This window comes from Phalangium opilio, unplaced genomic scaffold (genome assembly GCF_054372755.1).
Source record: "Phalangium opilio isolate 3A_F unplaced genomic scaffold, DU_Popi_V2 ptg000209l_1, whole genome shotgun sequence".
Lineage (NCBI taxonomy): Eukaryota > Metazoa > Arthropoda > Arachnida > Opiliones > Phalangiidae > Phalangium > Phalangium opilio.
In genome coordinates, this window is record NW_028324217.1 from 10,710,205 (window position 1) to 10,728,173 (window position 17,969).

General features: G+C 37.2%; 2 protein-coding genes and 2 long non-coding RNA genes across 4 annotated transcripts in view; 2 read left to right on the forward strand and 2 right to left on the reverse strand.

Annotated features, from left to right (window-relative positions):
• Positions 1-17,969, reverse strand: part of LOC149619107 (uncharacterized) — a 95,420-nt gene that overhangs the window by 22,184 nt on the left and 55,267 nt on the right. The gene's annotated exons all lie outside the window — the stretch shown is intronic.
• On the reverse strand, positions 3,830-5,332 carry LOC149619110 (uncharacterized). The gene is made up of 3 exons (XR_016375388.1): positions 5,233-5,332; positions 4,629-4,823; positions 3,830-4,548 (listed from the first exon to the last, which is right to left on the reverse strand). It is a non-coding gene; the product is annotated as an uncharacterized LOC149619110 (long non-coding RNA).
• Positions 5,469-7,299, forward strand: LOC149619111 (uncharacterized). The gene is made up of 3 exons (XR_016375389.1): positions 5,469-5,904; positions 6,326-6,390; positions 6,454-7,299. It is a non-coding gene; the product is annotated as an uncharacterized LOC149619111 (long non-coding RNA).
• Positions 9,747-17,866, forward strand: LOC149619112 (uncharacterized). Its single transcript, XM_089854568.1, has 11 exons — positions 9,747-9,952; positions 11,469-11,575; positions 12,781-12,881; positions 12,960-13,069; positions 13,730-14,018; positions 14,140-14,576; positions 15,276-15,553; positions 15,648-15,787; positions 16,214-16,436; positions 16,532-16,653; positions 16,744-17,866. The coding sequence occupies exons 1-11, from the start codon at positions 9,747-9,749 to the stop codon at positions 17,254-17,256; spliced, it is 2,526 nt and encodes an 841-aa protein (XP_089710694.1). The 3' UTR covers positions 17,257-17,866.

Genomic DNA, 17,969 nt, shown 5'->3' on the forward strand with positions numbered 1-17,969 from the left:
TGTTTTTGTATACTAAGCCTATACATTGGATCAAATAAATATACTTCTCATGTCATGAAAAATTGTAGTCTTGGATGATGCCTAATTTTTCTGTTACCTAACAGATCCAAGTTTATAGAGCCGCATTGAACAGGTTAGTTGACGAAAGGAAAGTCTTATATCCAGGTAACAAGTTTTTGAAAATATGTAATTTTCAATTTCATCCACGTTTCATGCGATCTTGAACTTATTCGAGACTTAAAGGAAAGCGCGGTTCCATGATCACCCATAGTATTCTGGCTAATCTTCTGCACACGAATTTTACCTTACCAAAGGCAGGAACCAATCAGACCAAATGCACTAGTTCCCATTGGTTCCTGCCTTTGGCTTAACTAGCCTTCAGCAAGCTTAGCCATTGTGTAGCAGAAAAGCCATCTATAAGGGGCATCAACGGAGCCGCGCTTTCCTTTAATGAAAGGGTTAGCTAACATAACGTTATCCCTTAAATGAACGTCCTTTTTCTAAATGTGAAAGGAAAAATATTAAAAGTATACACGATGTCTTATTACAAAATAATTAGCATTTAATTAGTCTGAAAAACGAGGACTATTGCGCCACCATTGGTTAACCTCTCTCCGCCTGTGAGACGCCACTAAATGGATGGCGCAGTAGTCTTCGTTTTTAAGAGTAATTAAATGCTATATATTCTGCAATAAGAGATAATTTATTTACTTCTAATATTTTTCCTTTTATATTTAGGAAAAGGCCTATCTTTTAAGGTATGACGTTATCTTAAAAAAATACCTCACCCATAAGCCCACAATTACTGTTGTATATGTCAACAGTTACTAACACATAAAGATCTACTGACCTGTATAAAAATTAAACAAATCAAAGTTTTAAATATATTTATAGTACACCAAACGTTCATAAATTAACTAACATAATTTGCAGCTAATTAACCTTATCTACATTTTTTTTCCAAAATGGATCAAGTTCTGAAACAATTTCGTTGACAATCTAACCTAAAACAGCTGTCAATTGAACAATTGTACTGTTTCGCAATGGCGCGCAGCACAGGTATCTTAATACAAGTTCGTAAAATAAAGTCACCGGAAATAAAATATAAAAACAAATTCAAAATTATGTGCAACAAAAATAAACTTAACATAATTAATTTTTAGCGACAAATTTTAAAGTTGCAATGTGAGTGTTTTCAAAAGCACCGTATCAAAACATCTTTGGACCCCGTTATGAAAAATAGTTCAATACCATTTTGATTTTCTTCTTCTTCACGTAAACTAGTAAGTCTGCATTTGGACTAAAACTTTGCACTTGCGTTATAAAAATAAATAATACAATAATTGCTATTGTACATATGCTAAAACGAAGCCAGATCATATCCAGTTATATTTTAACTTTACCAAATCGATACCAATATTTAATAACGTCAAGCCCGTCGTCTACTTAGTTTGACAATGATTTGCAAGTATTATGACGTCACTAATGTCTCAAATGTTCACGCTTGTAGGAGGGAAGTTTGATTCTGGAGTACCATAGTTGCATAAGTTTATAAGATATGTTCCATAAGTATGATACTTAATATACATCGTAATGCTAGAGACTTACTGAGAGCTAGTTCGAGGACGACAAGAGAGAATTGACTACGCTCGATTTTGCAGTCCATTTTCCTGTTTAGTTTTATTTGAGACAGCGACGCTTTACGAGAATCTAAGACCTTTCACGTACGTCACTTCATAACAAGCTATCAGTAACCAGTGACAAACTTATGGAATAAATCTTATGAACATTTGTAGTTGGGGTCCATCCGTAGCTGCTTGAAGTTGAAAATATCAGAAATTCAGAATACTTTTCATTGTTGTGCATCATTGAGTTAATTATATTGTTGTAGCTAAGGTACGTGTAAATAGAAGTTATTAATTGTTGCTCATAAGGCTTATGCCCAACCTAAAACCGGGGTACTATGGTTAAATTTTGAATAACAGTAACGTTAAAACCAAGCCTTTCCGTAATTTGATCTAACCAAAAGTTCATAACTCCTGATCTAATGTTGTGTTCACGGCATTAGATCTCAAAAACTTAAGCTCTTCCTCCGACTTTTTTTCTTGTATTTTTTTTATCCCGAATTAGTTTAAAGTAAAGAAACGATTCCCATTTGCAGTTGGAAGTAAAAATTCATTTTTGTAAGTTGTAACTTTGAATTTATTGAATAATTAACATTGTTATTCTACAAATTTAACGACTTTTGGAACATTCTTTACTTCAAATACATTTCAATGTTTCACAACTGCAACTGTTTGGCACCGTTTGGCAACAAGTGGTACCTTCGGGACAATTGTCGCAAGGAGAATCAGGACAAACATTTCCGCAATGTACAATGTGCTCTGGACATTGACCAGCTGAAAAACCAAAAACATGGACAAATATTTCTCTTAAATTCATAAAATATGTCAAATTCTTTTACTGGAAAAAAGGTATTAATTATTTTTTTTTTTTGAAATTGGTCTGTCATTATCGTAAAAGAGTAAACATTCATTTAAAATTTCTACTTACAGCTTTCCTGGACGATGAATGTCATCGCCAAAAGAACGTAGAAAATCGAGACCTTGACGCTGAACATATCTTATCGATGGACAATAATTCAATGAATTAAAATATTTAACAAGTTAATCGATCCCGTTTTTAATGTTCTTGTTTACGAAAATCAACAACCTTTAACCAACACGTTTTATGATCTTTACAACTAATGCGTAAATAGCTTACCCAACATTTATTTAAATTGCGAAAATAATAACAACTGGAAACTTGATATTTTATTGAAATGCTCTTGCGACTCGGCTTGCGACGGTATCATTTCTCAATTGAATCGAGATAATGGTATTACCAAATCACATAGTGTTGTAATCTATGTGCTTTTGGTATTACACCATGTAAAAATTTAATTACTTTATGTATGTTAGCAAAAATTTGAATTTATTTTACATTTAATGACAATGCCTGATGCGTTATTTTAATTGAACGAAACGAGATGTCTGAATCTCATGAACATATGAGACGGTATGCAAATACTAAGAAAGTTAATATCGTTACATATAACCAGGGATGGATTTAATTTTAGAAGTAGGAATGGAGAACGATTAGTCTTCAGACCGACTCAGCCCAGTATAGAGCCCCTCCCGCCAACACGTAACGAAAAGTTTAAATTATCTTATTGGCTCACTTAAACTACGTTTTGATGACGTTGCTGACGGGAACGGCGAAAATAACGTAATTCATTTTTACCTCTGTCGCTATGACCCGCCTCTTCTTTCATACCCCCTCCGTCCCGGGACTTTGACGCACGCCCAGATTACTCTGTTTTCCATTCCTGCTTCAAAAATTCCATCTATGCCTGATAAAACTTTATCGTAGAAGACATCAAAATTTAATTCGATTTGTGTAAATATGTTGTAATTATTATTGATGGCGAAAATATATATTCGATGTATGTATTTGTTATCATCTCGTTTTGAATAATTATATACATAGTGCAATAAGGATAGAACAATTTTTTTCAGGGGAAAATTATATGTAACGGTATTACATTTCTTCGTAATTGCATACCGTCATGAGATTTAGACATATCGTTTCGTTTAATTAAAATAAGGCATCAGGTATTGTCATTAAATATAAAATAAATTAAAAATTTTGCTAACATTCATACATAAAGTAATGAAATTTTTACACGGTGTAATACCAAAAGCACATAGATTACAACACTATGTGCGATTTCTCGATCGATTTGAGATTATTTCAATACAAGTTGAGAAACCAAAATAAACCTCTCCGAGTCGAGACGTAATTAAGAGGTTTTTCTTAAATAATTAAATAAATATAATTGATATTAATTATTTTAATCGTCATTAATTTACCTTAATTCTAGTTAAATCGTTTTAAGAAACTTTATTCCTAAAATAGTTTTTAACATAGCTATTGCTCACGTTTGAATTCAAGTGTATGCCTCTTAAACTATTTTTGGAAATTCTAGGTATGTAACCCGCAATTGCGTGAATCTTAGATGGAAGCCCTGCCATTGGGAGGCTAGACGTTTCTCGTAACCCTAGCCGATCGCCGCGTACCTCTTGATCCTAACGATGGGAGTAGAAGCCAAAGTCGCTTTCTGCGAACACGTTTGCTCCGATTTGCCCACTGCCAACGCGGTGACAGACAAACACAAACACATACGTACCCAGTGTAATACCTCTCCGTGACGTCATCGTCACTCGGAGAGGTAAAAATATCAAAAGTTTCCAGACTTTAGAATCTTATCATTAGTTTTTATTAATTTAAATAAGTGTTGGGTAAGCTATTTTTGCATTAGTTGTAAAGATTATGAAACGTGTCCGTTAAGGTTTGTTGATTTTCGTAAACAAGAACATTAAGAACGAGATCGATTAACTTGTTAAATATTTTAATTCATTGAATTATTGTCCATCGATAAGAGATGTTCAGCGTCAAGGTCTCGATTTTCTACGTTCTTTTGGCGATGACATTCATCGTCCAGGAAAGCTGTAAGTATAGAAATTTTAATAGAATTTTTTACTCCCTTACGATATGACAGACCAATTTCAAAAAAACATAATTAATACCTTTTTTCCAGTAAAAGAAATTGACATATTTTATGAATTTAAGAGAAATATTAGTCCATGTTTTTGGTTTTTCAGCTGGTCAATGTCCAGAGCACATTGTACATTGCGGAAACGTTTGTCTCGATTCTCCTTGCGACAATTGTCCCGAAGGTACCGCTTGTTGCCAAACGGTGCCAAACAGTTGCAGTTGCGAAACTTTGGAATGTATTTGAAGTAAAGAATGTTCCAAAAGTCGTTAAATTTATAGAAACTCTTCAAAATAATAATGTTGATTTTTCAATAAATTAAAAGTTTCAAATATGATTATTACTTCCAACTGGAAATGGTATATTGTAGCAAAGAGAATATACCAAGAGGAGCCAAGGCTTTTAAAATTGGTGGCTTTGAGTTTTAGGGAACTACATCCGGTTTCTTGTGATTGGCTTATTCGCTACACCTCTCATTGGTTAGAATATGTCGTCTACAAATCGACAAAATTTTAGAGCTGAGTCTTAGTGTTAACGGAAGCTACAGAACAGTTGATTAATGCTCTCAAATGCGCTAGTATTCGAGAGAAAAGTAAATACATTTTTTAAATTGTAATATTTTTGTATTATTAACTTACCTTCAACATTTTTTAAACCATCCCATAGTGTTAACGACATCGTTGTCTGATCTAAGGAAGCTAACCCTACTTTAGCAGACTACGGAATAGACGACGCGAGCTTCGCGATCACGTGACTCACTGGAACTAGAACCCTAAAACTCAGGGGTACCAAAAAAACTAGAGCTTCCGCTCCTCTTGGTATATTCTCTTTGATAGTAGCTTCTTATTTAGTTACTCATCAGCCGAATAGCTGTGTTACGCCAATTTCTCTCGGATGTAAACAATCTCCTTCCGTGGAGTAATGATTACGGAGGCTTAGATGCTATGTAACCTTAAATTAATTTAAATTCAAACACAATTTGATATTTTAAATTAAGAGACGTTCGCAAGACATTGAAAAACATACGATTCACAATTAATAAAAGCTTCTAACTGGTCAGAAACGAATCCATCACTTTCATTTAGGCCTAATTCCGTGAAATAAGAAAAGGTTTTTAAAGATTTATATTTGTTGCATTTATCTTTTGGGTCATTATTTCCATTTTCGACAAACGTCGCTGCTCACTAGTGGCGGATTTTAATGAAACTTTTTTTGTGGGTACACCGGAAATTTCTTTAAAAAATTCTAAATATTCTTGTTATGCTGTTTTGTATTTCATGGTAGCATGGGATACTTTCAATGCTGCGCAAGTAAGCCATCTGGACTCGGTTCGAATCTGATTCGTATAGTTAACCTTTTTTGGAAACTGTACCTCCTATATATTTCTAATAATCTATTTAAAATTTTATGTTATTTGTTTGTTTGTTTGTCCCTTTTGTGTTTTACCATTCATCCGATTGCCATGACACGTTGGTGAGTTGTTGGTTGGTTTGGTTCACGTACTCAAATTTGGGTTCTGGAACCCCCAGTCATTAAGCCTTCAGACCCGTAACATTTTAGCTTTATTTTTGACGAGGGGTCGGACGTTCGGCATTTTAGTGTACGGGATTTTGAGATTTTCCCCAGATTTTGAGATTCTGACTCAGATTTTAGAAATCTTGAAATCTACTTCAAGATTTTAAGATTTCGGGATTTTCATTGAGATTTTCAGATTTTGAACACGATTTCCAGATTTTGAAGGAGATTTCGGGATTTTGTTCAGGATTTTCAGATTTTGAAGGAGATTTCGGGATATGGTACAAGATTTTCAGATTTCGAGGAGATTTTCGGATTTTTCATGAAATTTTGGGTATTTGCAGGGATATCAAGATTTACTATAGACCAATACGAAAATCACATGCAGAGAAACAAACTTCCAGGGGCACGCCTGTATAGTGGATAATTTCAATCATGTCAGGAGACACCGCTAGAGGCATGACTGAGTTGGCAACAAATCGAACCCATAAGACCATTCAGTCCGTACTGAAGACTAATCAAAATAGCCCGTTTTATTTCGAGTCCAGTCCCCAAAATAATAGCCCTATACGGATAAAATTTTACTGACTTATAGTTCAAACCTTCTCCTAACGATTAAAATATTTTTCATTATTTTTAACTCAATATTTAATTCAGAATATTTTTTACCGCCGGTGAAGTTTTGGATGTAGTTATTCGAGTCCAACTCTTACAATTCAATACCTAATGTTTTGTCCAATATGTCATTCGAAAGACAATTTTGAGCTGTATCGATTAAAATAATTTTCAATTAAATCCGTCCACTAATAAAAGAGCTGCACCAGAAAAACTTCAAATTTAGACAGCTTCAATACTTAATTCCTAGAGGGCACCCTATCTGGGTATAGACTAAACTCTGAACTTCTCATACTATGTAGAAGTTTTCCTTCTATGCTGGTATAAAGACTGGCAGAACGACGGGAAAAGGTAAAACTGGTCGGCTGGCCCCCGCAGCGAGATTTTGAAGTTCTTTTGTTGTACAGAACTACCGAGGGGAGGGGTTAATACGGGATACTGTGAATGCGATTTTGAAAGGCTTCATTCGCTTCGTCAAAGAATTTTGCTGCTCGTGGATTTCGGCTCAGACCACTAGTGGTCTGAGATTTCGGGGCTATTCCCGCTTACCACCAACAAAATTCTAGTTTGTCCTACTTGAAATTAGGCCTCACTGACCCTCTCCCGGGTGTTAAAATAAAATTTACTTTACTAAATGATTTTTAATAATTAAATGGTCATACAACCAGTTTTAATCGATTTAGATTAATTTAAAGCAATTTTTATGTTATTTTATTATTCTAAATATAGATAGCTTCCACTAAAAGGGCTAGAGTTATTTCCTCCCCCTCTCTCAGCTTTAACTGCAGTGCAGTGTTGTCAGGCCCTCTGAAATTAGCCGAGTTAGTCAAGTAACGAGTGAAACTGAACTGCTAGCCTTCCTCTCTACATTTTGTTTGGCTCACAAACGGTCTGGCGTCGAAAAGAGATGTGGTCGTTGTCTGATACTTGGTATTGCCGTAATATTTCTTCCTATAATGTCGATGGCGCTTTTTGCGACTAAGAACTTTACTTGGTGGTCTTTTTCTTTTCGATTAACTTGATTTTTTTCTTAGGGGGTGATTAAGGAAGACTTAACTCTGTTGCCATATACATTTTAATTTCGAAGTTGGTTTTGCTGCTAAATAAATTAACAAGATGGTCTAGCCCATAATTAAGCCACATCGTTTACGTACTCTCGCTATCCCTATAAATATACTTCTAGTGAAATATCCCCTAATATACCGGTCAGAGGGAATAATTTTTCAATGGCTGCTTGGCAAAGAGAATCAAATATCGCCAACGCCCGTTACTAAATTACTAATACTACTACTACTACCACTACTACTCAGGTAAAACTATTAGTCCCATTGATACCTTGTAGCTAAGGAGAAACTAAAAACATTTCTAAAGCGCGCTTCTAGAATTCTTGCCCGCTCGGACTTTCTTTTAAAATTCTTCTCGATTTGAGGAGAAATACACGTAAATTCTAATAATAAACACCATTCTACATATAACGTCGGTATTTACTTGCTTTTTCTTCTTAAAAATCCCCCTCCATTTCTTTGAATTTTGAAATCGGGGATCGGGATGATTGATGGCGTGAAACCCTTATTGTCCACGGGTGACCGGAATTTTAAAGGGAGTATTAAACCTTCGATTTAAATTAAGGCAATACCATAGTCCTCTCTCTCGCTTTAAATATATCGAGCAAACGTAAAATACAATTCTCAATGTTTAACTTTGCTAGTACAAATAAATCCAATGCTTAAACTAACAATTATAATTCCCTTCCTTTTAAAATACAGGAACGAAATATATCACCTCACCCCAATTCTCTCCCATTCACTCTCCCTTCAATGACGACCGAAAAATTTTATATTGTCTAAGGCAGTTCTCTTTCACGACGCCCCCACCACCACCACCACCACCAACAGGCCAGGTCAAACTAAGACCCACATCGTAGATGTTCATCATACGATGTGGCTAAAAACTGATCTCGTTGTAACAAAATTGACTACTAGTGGCGGTAGAGAGGGGCGTAGACTGTGTATCCCTCCATCTGGGCTTGCTCTTGTAAGAGGGGATACTGTACGCGCCCAGTAGGGGGATGACACTGAGCTAAGAGAGAAGAGCATGACGTTTGCATACGCAGCACTGCCATTACTGTATTAAAATGATGCAAAGGTTCACTAACCGTAAACTACGTGTACATTTTAGGAGCAAGACTCACACCTTATCTGACGCTCAAATTATCCCTTTTTTCGAATAGCGCTACATTTATTTGCATTAGGCCTAGTTTAGACCCTCTTAAATGTCACCATGTTTCAGATGAATACTTCAGTGCCTTCAAAGCTATACTAAATGTACTTTCAATAGGGAAGAGAAGTACAGCTCTAGTTTTATAGGTATAGTAGTATCAAGAAAAAAAAACTTTACAGATATTACAAGCGTTTCTATTGGAAAAGGGGTAACGGTGTCCCGCGAAGGGCAAACCATTCACGTAATGGTGGTCAATGAAAGAAATTGTGCTATCCAAAGATAAAATTCCCGTAACATTCTCAGGTGTTCACAGGTCAGGTGGATGGATTTAATTGAAATTTTTTTTAATCGATACAGCTCAAAATTGTCTTTTGAATGACATAATAGGCAAAAAATTAGGTATTGAATTGTAAGAGCTGGTCTTGAATAACTACAGCCAAAACTTCACCAGCGGGAAAAAATATTCTGACTTAGATATTGAATTAAAAATAATGAAAACTATTTTAATCGCTAGGAGAGGGCTTAAACTATAAGTGAGTAAAATTTTATCCGTATGGGGCTATTATTTTGAACACTGGACTCGATCTCTTTTGGGTTGTCTTCAGTGGTCTTCCCCCTTAATGAAAAATGTCGAGGTGAACATCCCCACTTGTTCAGGTCGCTATCTATCCCTGATCAGTAACGCACACCCTTTCCCTTTCACTGGTCCCTGCTTACGGGTGTCCGCCGCGCCGACTTCGGCGATTACCAGCGCACCTGTCCCCTCTGTGGTCTCCAAGACGAAGATGTCTTTCACGTCCTAATGGCGTGTCCAGAGACGTGTCCCTCCTCCGCAACCTCCCATTGGCGCCGTGTCAATCGTGGTAGCCCGTTGGAAGTCGTCCTGGGTCTGGAGGGCTCCGTTTGGGACCACGACGCCGTTCGGGCCATCCTCATGACCTGGTGGACCAAAAACGAAGCCTGGCGACGCGCCCACCCCGACTCATCCATACCGCATTTTCTGGACCGGTAGATCTCAAGGCTTCCGTTCCCCGCTGCCACCACAAACAGTGTAACATTCGCGCATATTGTTTAACATATTAACTTCTGCTGCGCTCCCCCACTTTTAGGAAGCCGCCCTGATTCAAAAGGGCGTACCATTGTACGGCGAACAACTTAAACCTGTAAACCTGGTAATCTTAACCGCCTAACCGCGCTTGGAAAAAAAAATTCCCCTTTTTCAAAGATGCGAGATCAGGTTCGTCTCACCTTATGTACAATACATTAAAGCCTTCATGACAGTTATTTCTATCGGCGTTAGTATAGCGTGAAATAATAATAAATAGTTAACTGAATTCCGGTACAGGGATGGTTTATAGAAGGAAAACTTCAAAATATCCACTATAATACCTAATACACGGGGGATAGAATTGTGTTATTCCCCGCAGATCTGAGCGCCATCGTTTGAAAAAGATTCGAACTTTAGGTCAGTTGTCCTCCCCCGTAGTGACATACTTATGGAACATATCTTATGAACTTGTGTCAATAGCATTATATATTAATTAAATGACTTGAAATGGTCCGTTGTCGGATGTGAAAAGAACGAAAGTGTTTTGATCAAGAAGTGATGTCTAGTTTATTAGGGAGAAGATGTAAGATGCCTACAGGCCCGTAGCCACGGGGGGGGGCACCAGGGGGCAATGCCCCCTCAAAAATATATCCTGCCCCCTCAAATAAGATTTCGGTTTGCCCCTAAATGCCCCCTAAAAATTTTCCAATGCCCCCTTATCAAATTAACTTTTTATTTTGGTACACAAATATTAAAACTATTTAGAATGTATATCAACATATTTTAGACTTTATTGTCTTTATCTGTGTATATTCCTGATACACTTGAATTTTTTTTAGCTTTTGTCGTTATCCTTGATATATATCGCTGGTTTTGTCATCCAGGACCAAAATATTATGTCGGGGTACAGCGAGGGGTCGGGCGTTTTGGAAAAAGTGTTCGGGATTTCGAAATCCAATTTGATTTCTTCGGATTCCGTTTGATTTCAGAATTCGATAAAATGCAATGAATTTCATCGAATTTTGAGATTTTTCCCATGATTCCGTCGGATTTTGCTATTTTTCTCGTTATTTCGACGGATTTTGCGATATTTCCATTGATGTCGTTGGATTTTGAGATTTGTTACGTAATATCCTCGGATTTTGAGAATTTCCCCTTGATTTCGTCGGATTTTGAGAATTTCCCCTTGATTTCGTCGGATTTTGTGATTTCTTTGGATTTTGGATTTCGTGAATTTTGTAATGGATTTCACGATTTCTTTACTGATTTTGTGATTTCGTGATTTTTATGTTGATTTCGTGATTTCTTAGTTGATTTTGTGTTTTTTTCCTGATTTTATGATTTCTTTAATGATTTTGTGATTTCGTTGCTGATTTTTTATTTGATTTCAAAATCAGGATTGATTTCGGATTTCTTAAGTTGGATTTCACGGGTAGCGTACGGGAATTAATGAATGACCGACCCCTCGGGGTACAGACTTACATTTGACGCCTCAACAGCGACTTGCGAAGTTGCGAGGCAAGCTTTTCTTGCCCTACTCGCGTATTTTCACTTTAACGACGAGCCATGTCACTTGAAAGAAAGTGAAATTTAACTTCCCTAGCCTACGAAAAAGATCTGACTTGAAATTTAGATTTAGAATTGTTTATTAACAATTTATTTTTTTTAAACTTTTTAAAAAAAGTTTGATTTTCAATTGTTAAATGAGTGTCAATAATGAAATACCTGCGGAAATATTTATTGTCTGACATTTTGATATTTATGTTATTCTACAAAAAAAATTCCATTTGCCATGCCCCCTCACAGAAAAATACTGCCCCCTCTGCGTAACGTTTCTGGCTACGGGCCTGGATGCCTAAGTATTCGCGCGCCATAGTCCCAATCCCCCTTTCAAAATACAAGGGCGGACGTAAAATGAGGCCGGGCTATTTCGCCTCTGGGAAATAAGTATATTTTTTAAACTAGTCCTTGGGACCAGTGACCCCCCTGGGGTCCGAAATAATAAACTGGTCCCAGGCTTTGCTCTCTTATAGATTTGCAATTAATAAACTGGTCCCGAGGACCAGTAAGTCCCACTTTTTGAATTAAAAAACTAGTCCAAGCAATTAATAAACTGGTTTTGGACCCGAGGAAGTGTGCTATTTCCCAGACTGAATTAGCTAAACCTAATTTTTTCCATTCCGAATTAATCAGAATAATTATACCTCTACATAAGGAGATAATGTCCTTATGACCTCTATTATTAAAAATAAGCCTAATAATTAATCTTTATAATGTTATTAAGGTTTTGAACTATTTTTGTCGTTAAAATTTAAGTCGAATGAGTTTTTATTATAGAATTTTGAATAGGTGTTTGGCAATATTTGCGATTTATTCTCATATCATAACTATTAACTAAAAACGATTAAAATTTGAGCATTTATTTAAGTCTCTATGCCTACACTAAGTTGGGAATCATTGGCTTCGCAGAGTTTGTTTGCTAAAATTTCCGTTAGGTGCGCTGTATACGTAATTTCGGAACTAATATAAAATACGCGGGAAAATTTGGCGCGAAAAATTGGCGGGAAAATTTGGCGCGAATTTAAATCGCGCGATTTGAACACGTGAGCCTATTTATGAAAAGGCGCGTGAATTTATAAGGCACGCGCGGCGTATACAAATTTAAAACCTAAGCCTAATTTTGATGTCTTAACGATATCTTCGAATAAGTTGTTTGAAGAAGATTCAATCGTAAAGTCTATTCTAAACAAAGTATCGTTATTATTTTTATTATTATTATCATTCCAAGGACTGTTTCGACTTTCGAGTGAGAAAAGTCGTTCAGAATTAACGATTAAAGAAGTTAGTCAAGAAACGATAAAACTTGACCAAGAGATGTCGAAGAAAGAGGTAATTTTATTTATATCTGTGTACGAAGTGTTTTTGTATTGTCCCGGTAACCACCATTACAATGAATTTATTCAGCAGGCGCGGTGTTCCCATTGGAAAGGGTTTTTCAAACTCAATTCTAAAACTAAAGAAGCTAGTCAAGAAACGATAAAACTTGACCAAGAGATGTCGAAGGAGGAGGAACGAAAGTACGACGGTGTGAGCACTGCCTTCTCTAATACTAGGCCTTGCGATAGGAATAAAAGGGGGGTGGCAGTTAGGATTTCAAAAATGGCGCTAGATGTCGCTTTTCTGAGGTTTTAAACTGGCGGAAAATTCAAAACTATGGGAAATTGTTAGCAACGACGAAGTGTAATCTGATAAGTTCGTCTCGAAAAAGAAAGCCAAAAACCGGTCAATAAACCGGTTCATGATGCTGAACGGTTTCCGAGTTCAAAAAATACTAGTTTAAATTTGGTGTATGTTTTGACACGTGTCAATGACTCAATGGCGTCTGCATGGAAATTTCAACCCATCACAGCCCTTAAGTTTTTATCAAAAACAGCCACTGCCAATGAAATACCTAAGTTTGATTTGGATTGCCCAATGAGCGAGCTTAGGAGAGTAAGCAGACGATGTGCCCTGGTCAATGGTCATGGAGTCTGGACCAGGTTATTTAGAACAGTTTAAAAAATCCTTATTTCCCTTCCTGGTCCGCCATAAGCGAAAGACGTGACGTCATGCGAGACTGCGCAGTACGAATTTACTTTCGTCATCGCGAAAATTCGCCTCAGAAAAGAGCCATCTAACGGTTACTAAGCGTAAATTCAAAATATCACATATAAAATGCTTCTGTTGTACGTTTCAAGGCCTAGTATTAGAGAAGGCAGTGGTGTGAGAGAGCATCACGCTGCTTTGACCATTCAACGCGCTTTCCGCAAGTACCGTATGGTGAAACGATTGAAGGACATTGCCAACGCGTCCAAAGGCGAGAAATGTTTGTCCCGTCGAGTTTACGCCTTAGAACTGGAAAATTCCAATAACACGGGTAGCAATACAACTGGCAGTGGAAGTGGTGTACCAGGAGTTGAATCGTCCGTACGACAGAAGACCTACTGTATGGTTGATGCTTCCCCAGTTTGGAAACGAAAATCTCTAGTAAGTGACGTTCGCCTACGTCTTTTCATGACAAGCTCCAGTTTGTAACCAGCGACAAACTTATGGAAAATATCTTATGACCTTTGTCTTAATCGACGACGTCCAATTATCTTCCCAATAGGTCCTAGCCGAACAGTGTTCCAACAGCGGTTTAGCCGAAGACAAACCTTTGAGCAATGTTTCTGAGAACAGCGAAGACAGTCTGGAAGGTACAACCGTCGCTGTCGGCTATTGCGGTTCTCCGCCCAACCCGGAAATTATGAACTATCCGGGCCATTCGTACGGTATTCCCGGTTTACAAACTCCCCACGATGGCATCCCGGTGACCCCCGGTATTAAAGTCTCCGAAGTCCAAAGAAAAAGACAATACAGAGTCGGACTGAATTTGTTCAATGAGAAACCAGAACGAGGTATTCGTTACCTCATTTTAAATGGTTTTCTCGATGGATCAGCGCAAGCGGTTGCCAGATTTCTTATCTCCACAAAAGGACTCAGCAAGCAGATGATAGGAGAATACCTGGGAAATTTGATGTCACCCTTCAATATGGACGTTTTAAAGTGAGTTCTGTCTTTTTATATTTATGAAGATTAGTTTAGATATATCAAAGAGGGTAGAAAGAGGGGGAGTAGAAGGCTTGGCTGGAGTGTTCTCGCTTCGAAAGTTTACCTCTAAGCTTCCGGTGCGCGCGCGCATCTAACTCTGACCTCTTATTGGTTGAGATACCGTGAACCGGATATTAGGAGGGAAATATAACAAATAAATAAAGAAGAAAAACGAGAACACCCAAAATGCTTTGCCAAAGCCAGAAATAGACGGCCCATTGTGGACTCACTATTTCTGCCCGGGTTTCTCAAAAATCGAGAACCCGGGCACAAATAGACGGCCCACTGTGGGCCCGCTATTTGTGCCCGGGTTTGCATCAGTAACTTCAGTAAGGAACCCGGGCATATAGACAGTCCACTGTGGGCCGGCTATTTCTGCTCGGGACCCGGGCACTTTTAGCCTCGCATTAGTCGGCCGCTATTTCTGCCCGGAACCCGGGCGAATTTAGCACCCTTTATGCTATTTCTGCCCGCAACCCGGGCACAAATAGACACTCCGAAAGAATTTATTCTTAAGTTTAAGACCCTTTGTTAAGCCACGCTATTCCTATCCAAACTCAACAAAATAATTTATTCCAAGTTTAAGACTTGAAGAATTGATGCATTTATTTTTAATTTTTGCCCAACTCTAACCTTATTTAATTCTGTTTCCAGATGTTTTGTCCAGGAGTTAGATCTGGCTGGTATGCAAGTCGACGAGGCTCTTCGTAAATTTCAAACGTACTTCAGGCTTCCCGGTGAGGCTCAAAAGATCGACCGTATCGTTGAAGAATTCAGTAAAGGATTCGTTTCGTGTAATGGGGATATTGGCAACAAAGACACCGTTTATATTTTGGCTTTTGCCATTATTATGCTCAACACTGATTTACATACGCCTAACATGAAAGCCGAGAATCGGATGAAGCTCGAAGACTTTATTAAAAGTACAACAGGTTCGTTTTTAATTATTATATTTATATTCCTCTTAGAGATAATTAGGATTAAGTGTTGCGTGTGCTAAGCCTTGCCAATTACTTTAATTCTTAGGTGCTGAGGACTGTCATGACTTGGATAAAGAGATGTTGACGGGAATATACGAAAGAATCAAAGCCAATGAGTTTAAACCCGGTACTGATCATGTCACTCTAGTTTCGAGAATTGATCAAAGAATCGTTGGAAAGAAACCCGTAAGTTTTTTATAATTAACTATGCTATTATTAGAGCTTAAGTTTAAATTTATTTATAAATAAGCTTTATTTATAAGCTTATAATGCAAAATAGACGAAAAGAAAGTGTTCTTTGTTTAGCGGGATGTAGGCCTACATTGTGTTATGAGGGGCAGTTCTTTCATCTAATAGAGCTGTACTGGGCATGCGTGAATTTCGTAGTGCATTTAGAATGGGCATAGGTGTTTTCGCGAATCTATCCGCCGAGTCGTGAAAAACGTTTACAGTCACGTGATATCGCCCAATCACTAATACGCAAAATAGTAACGCTACTACAAAATAAAGTTCTTAACACGCCCCTACATAACTCATTGTATCTCCCTTTGAAGAGTTTATTATATTTAATTATATTTAATAATAAGTTACGTTTCTTGTTTGTTATTTCAGAATCTCGCATTACCACATCGACGTTTCGTCTGGTCCGCATGGCGACTGTACGAGGTTTCCGACGTCAGTAAAAAGCAACGACCCGGTGTTCACGAGAGGGAAGTGTTTATATTCAACGATATGCTTATGGTCACGAAAAGCTTCAGCGAGAAGGAGGATAGCCTAACTTTTCGACAATCTTTTCCACTCTGCGGTATGTGTGTCACTCTCTTCAAAACTCCGTGTAAGTTAAAAAAATATATATATATTAATCAGTCTATTTAAAATTGTGTTATTAATTATTGTATCAATTATGATTTTATTTTATTTGTAAATCAGATTATCCTCACGGAATTAGACTAAGTTACTATGTCGACGGTAAAGTGCTTGTCACTTTTAACGCTCCTAACGAATGTGTTAGATCCACATTCGTTCGACTTTTGAAGGAATCGATATTAGAGGTAATTAAGAAGTCTATAATTATCTTTCCGTGTGTAAAAGATGAATCTACCATACCATAAGTACCATAATTACCCCTGCTGTTTTTCTAGATGGACGACATGGAAAATCTTCGAATTGAAGCTGAATTAGAGAAACAGCAGCAATTGGTTCGAAATTTGACGAATAACGCCGCTACGAGTGCGAATTTGAACGGTGTAACGCGTGTCGGGGAAAATCGAGACTCTAGTGTAGCTGATATGGAAATAATTCCACCGGCGAAGGCTTTGAAGGAAGAGAAGCTAGCAGGTTCCAGCGCCCGATTGGGTGGAAGTACTGGGAATTTATCAATACCTCCAGCTTCTGGAAGTAATAGTTTAAAGCGTTCCGCCTTATCCAACCCCCTCTTGGACCTTTATGAGCAACATAAGTTTACACAATTAAATTCATCGAAATTCACGAAGAATCCAGTGGTAATCACGGCATTCACCAAAAATCACCGCAATTCATTGGAATACAAACAAAAATCTCAAGTAATCTGCAGCAATAACGGGATATCAGTGAAAAGATTATGGAAATCACCGAAAATAATCGTAATCACAAAAATCAAGGAGTTCGTCCAGTAATCATCGGAATTCATTTAAAAATTCAGAAATCAGTAATCAGGTGTACAAAATTTTGGCGAATGACTAGCCCCTCGGTATTCTCCTCTTAAATAGATGCAAAACGTGTATTGTAAGCGTGGGGATTTTCAGATTTTGATATTTTAGGGTGAGATTTCGGGATTTTACGTTAAGATTTCGGGATTTCTAGATTTTAATGTGGAATTTCGGGATTTTAGGTGAAGATTTCGGGATTTTCTGATTTTAAGGTAGGGATTTCGGGATTTTCAGATTTTGAGGTAGGGATTTTGGGATTTTCAGATTTCCACGTGAGATTTTGGGATTTTCAGATTTTGACGTGAGATTTCGGGATTTTCAGATTTCAAGGGTAAGATTTCGGGATTTTCAGATTTCAAGGGTAAGATTTCGGGATCTCGAGATTTTCGAGAGAGATTTTAATAGATTTCAAACGAACAGTACGGGATTTTGTAAAGTAAATCATACTCATTCTAAGTTGAAAAACATAACATATTAAAGGGTATGGGAATTTACAATTTCATATCATATTTTAGCACGAAAGTGGTATTATATTACACTTTCAAGTCTCTACTTTCAAAATATAAAGTTATTAATATAATTGAGCCAAAGTTTCTATTTTTAAAATTCATTGGAAAATCACGAAAACTCAGTTTCGATATATATAAATCATTTTGTCTTGTCAGCTTGTTCGGTTGGTT

Coding starts and splice junctions, on each gene's coding strand:
- LOC149619112 (XM_089854568.1), top strand. CDS start 9,747: ATGGCGTGTCCAGAGACGTGTCCCTCCTCCGCAACCTCCCATTGGCGC. Junction 13,070..13,729: donor TCGAAGGAGGAGGAACGAAA/GTACGACGGTGT, acceptor GTACGTTTCAAG/GCCTAGTATTAGAGAAGGCA. Junction 15,554..15,647: donor CTTTATTAAAAGTACAACAG/GTTCGTTTTTAA, acceptor TTTAATTCTTAG/GTGCTGAGGACTGTCATGAC.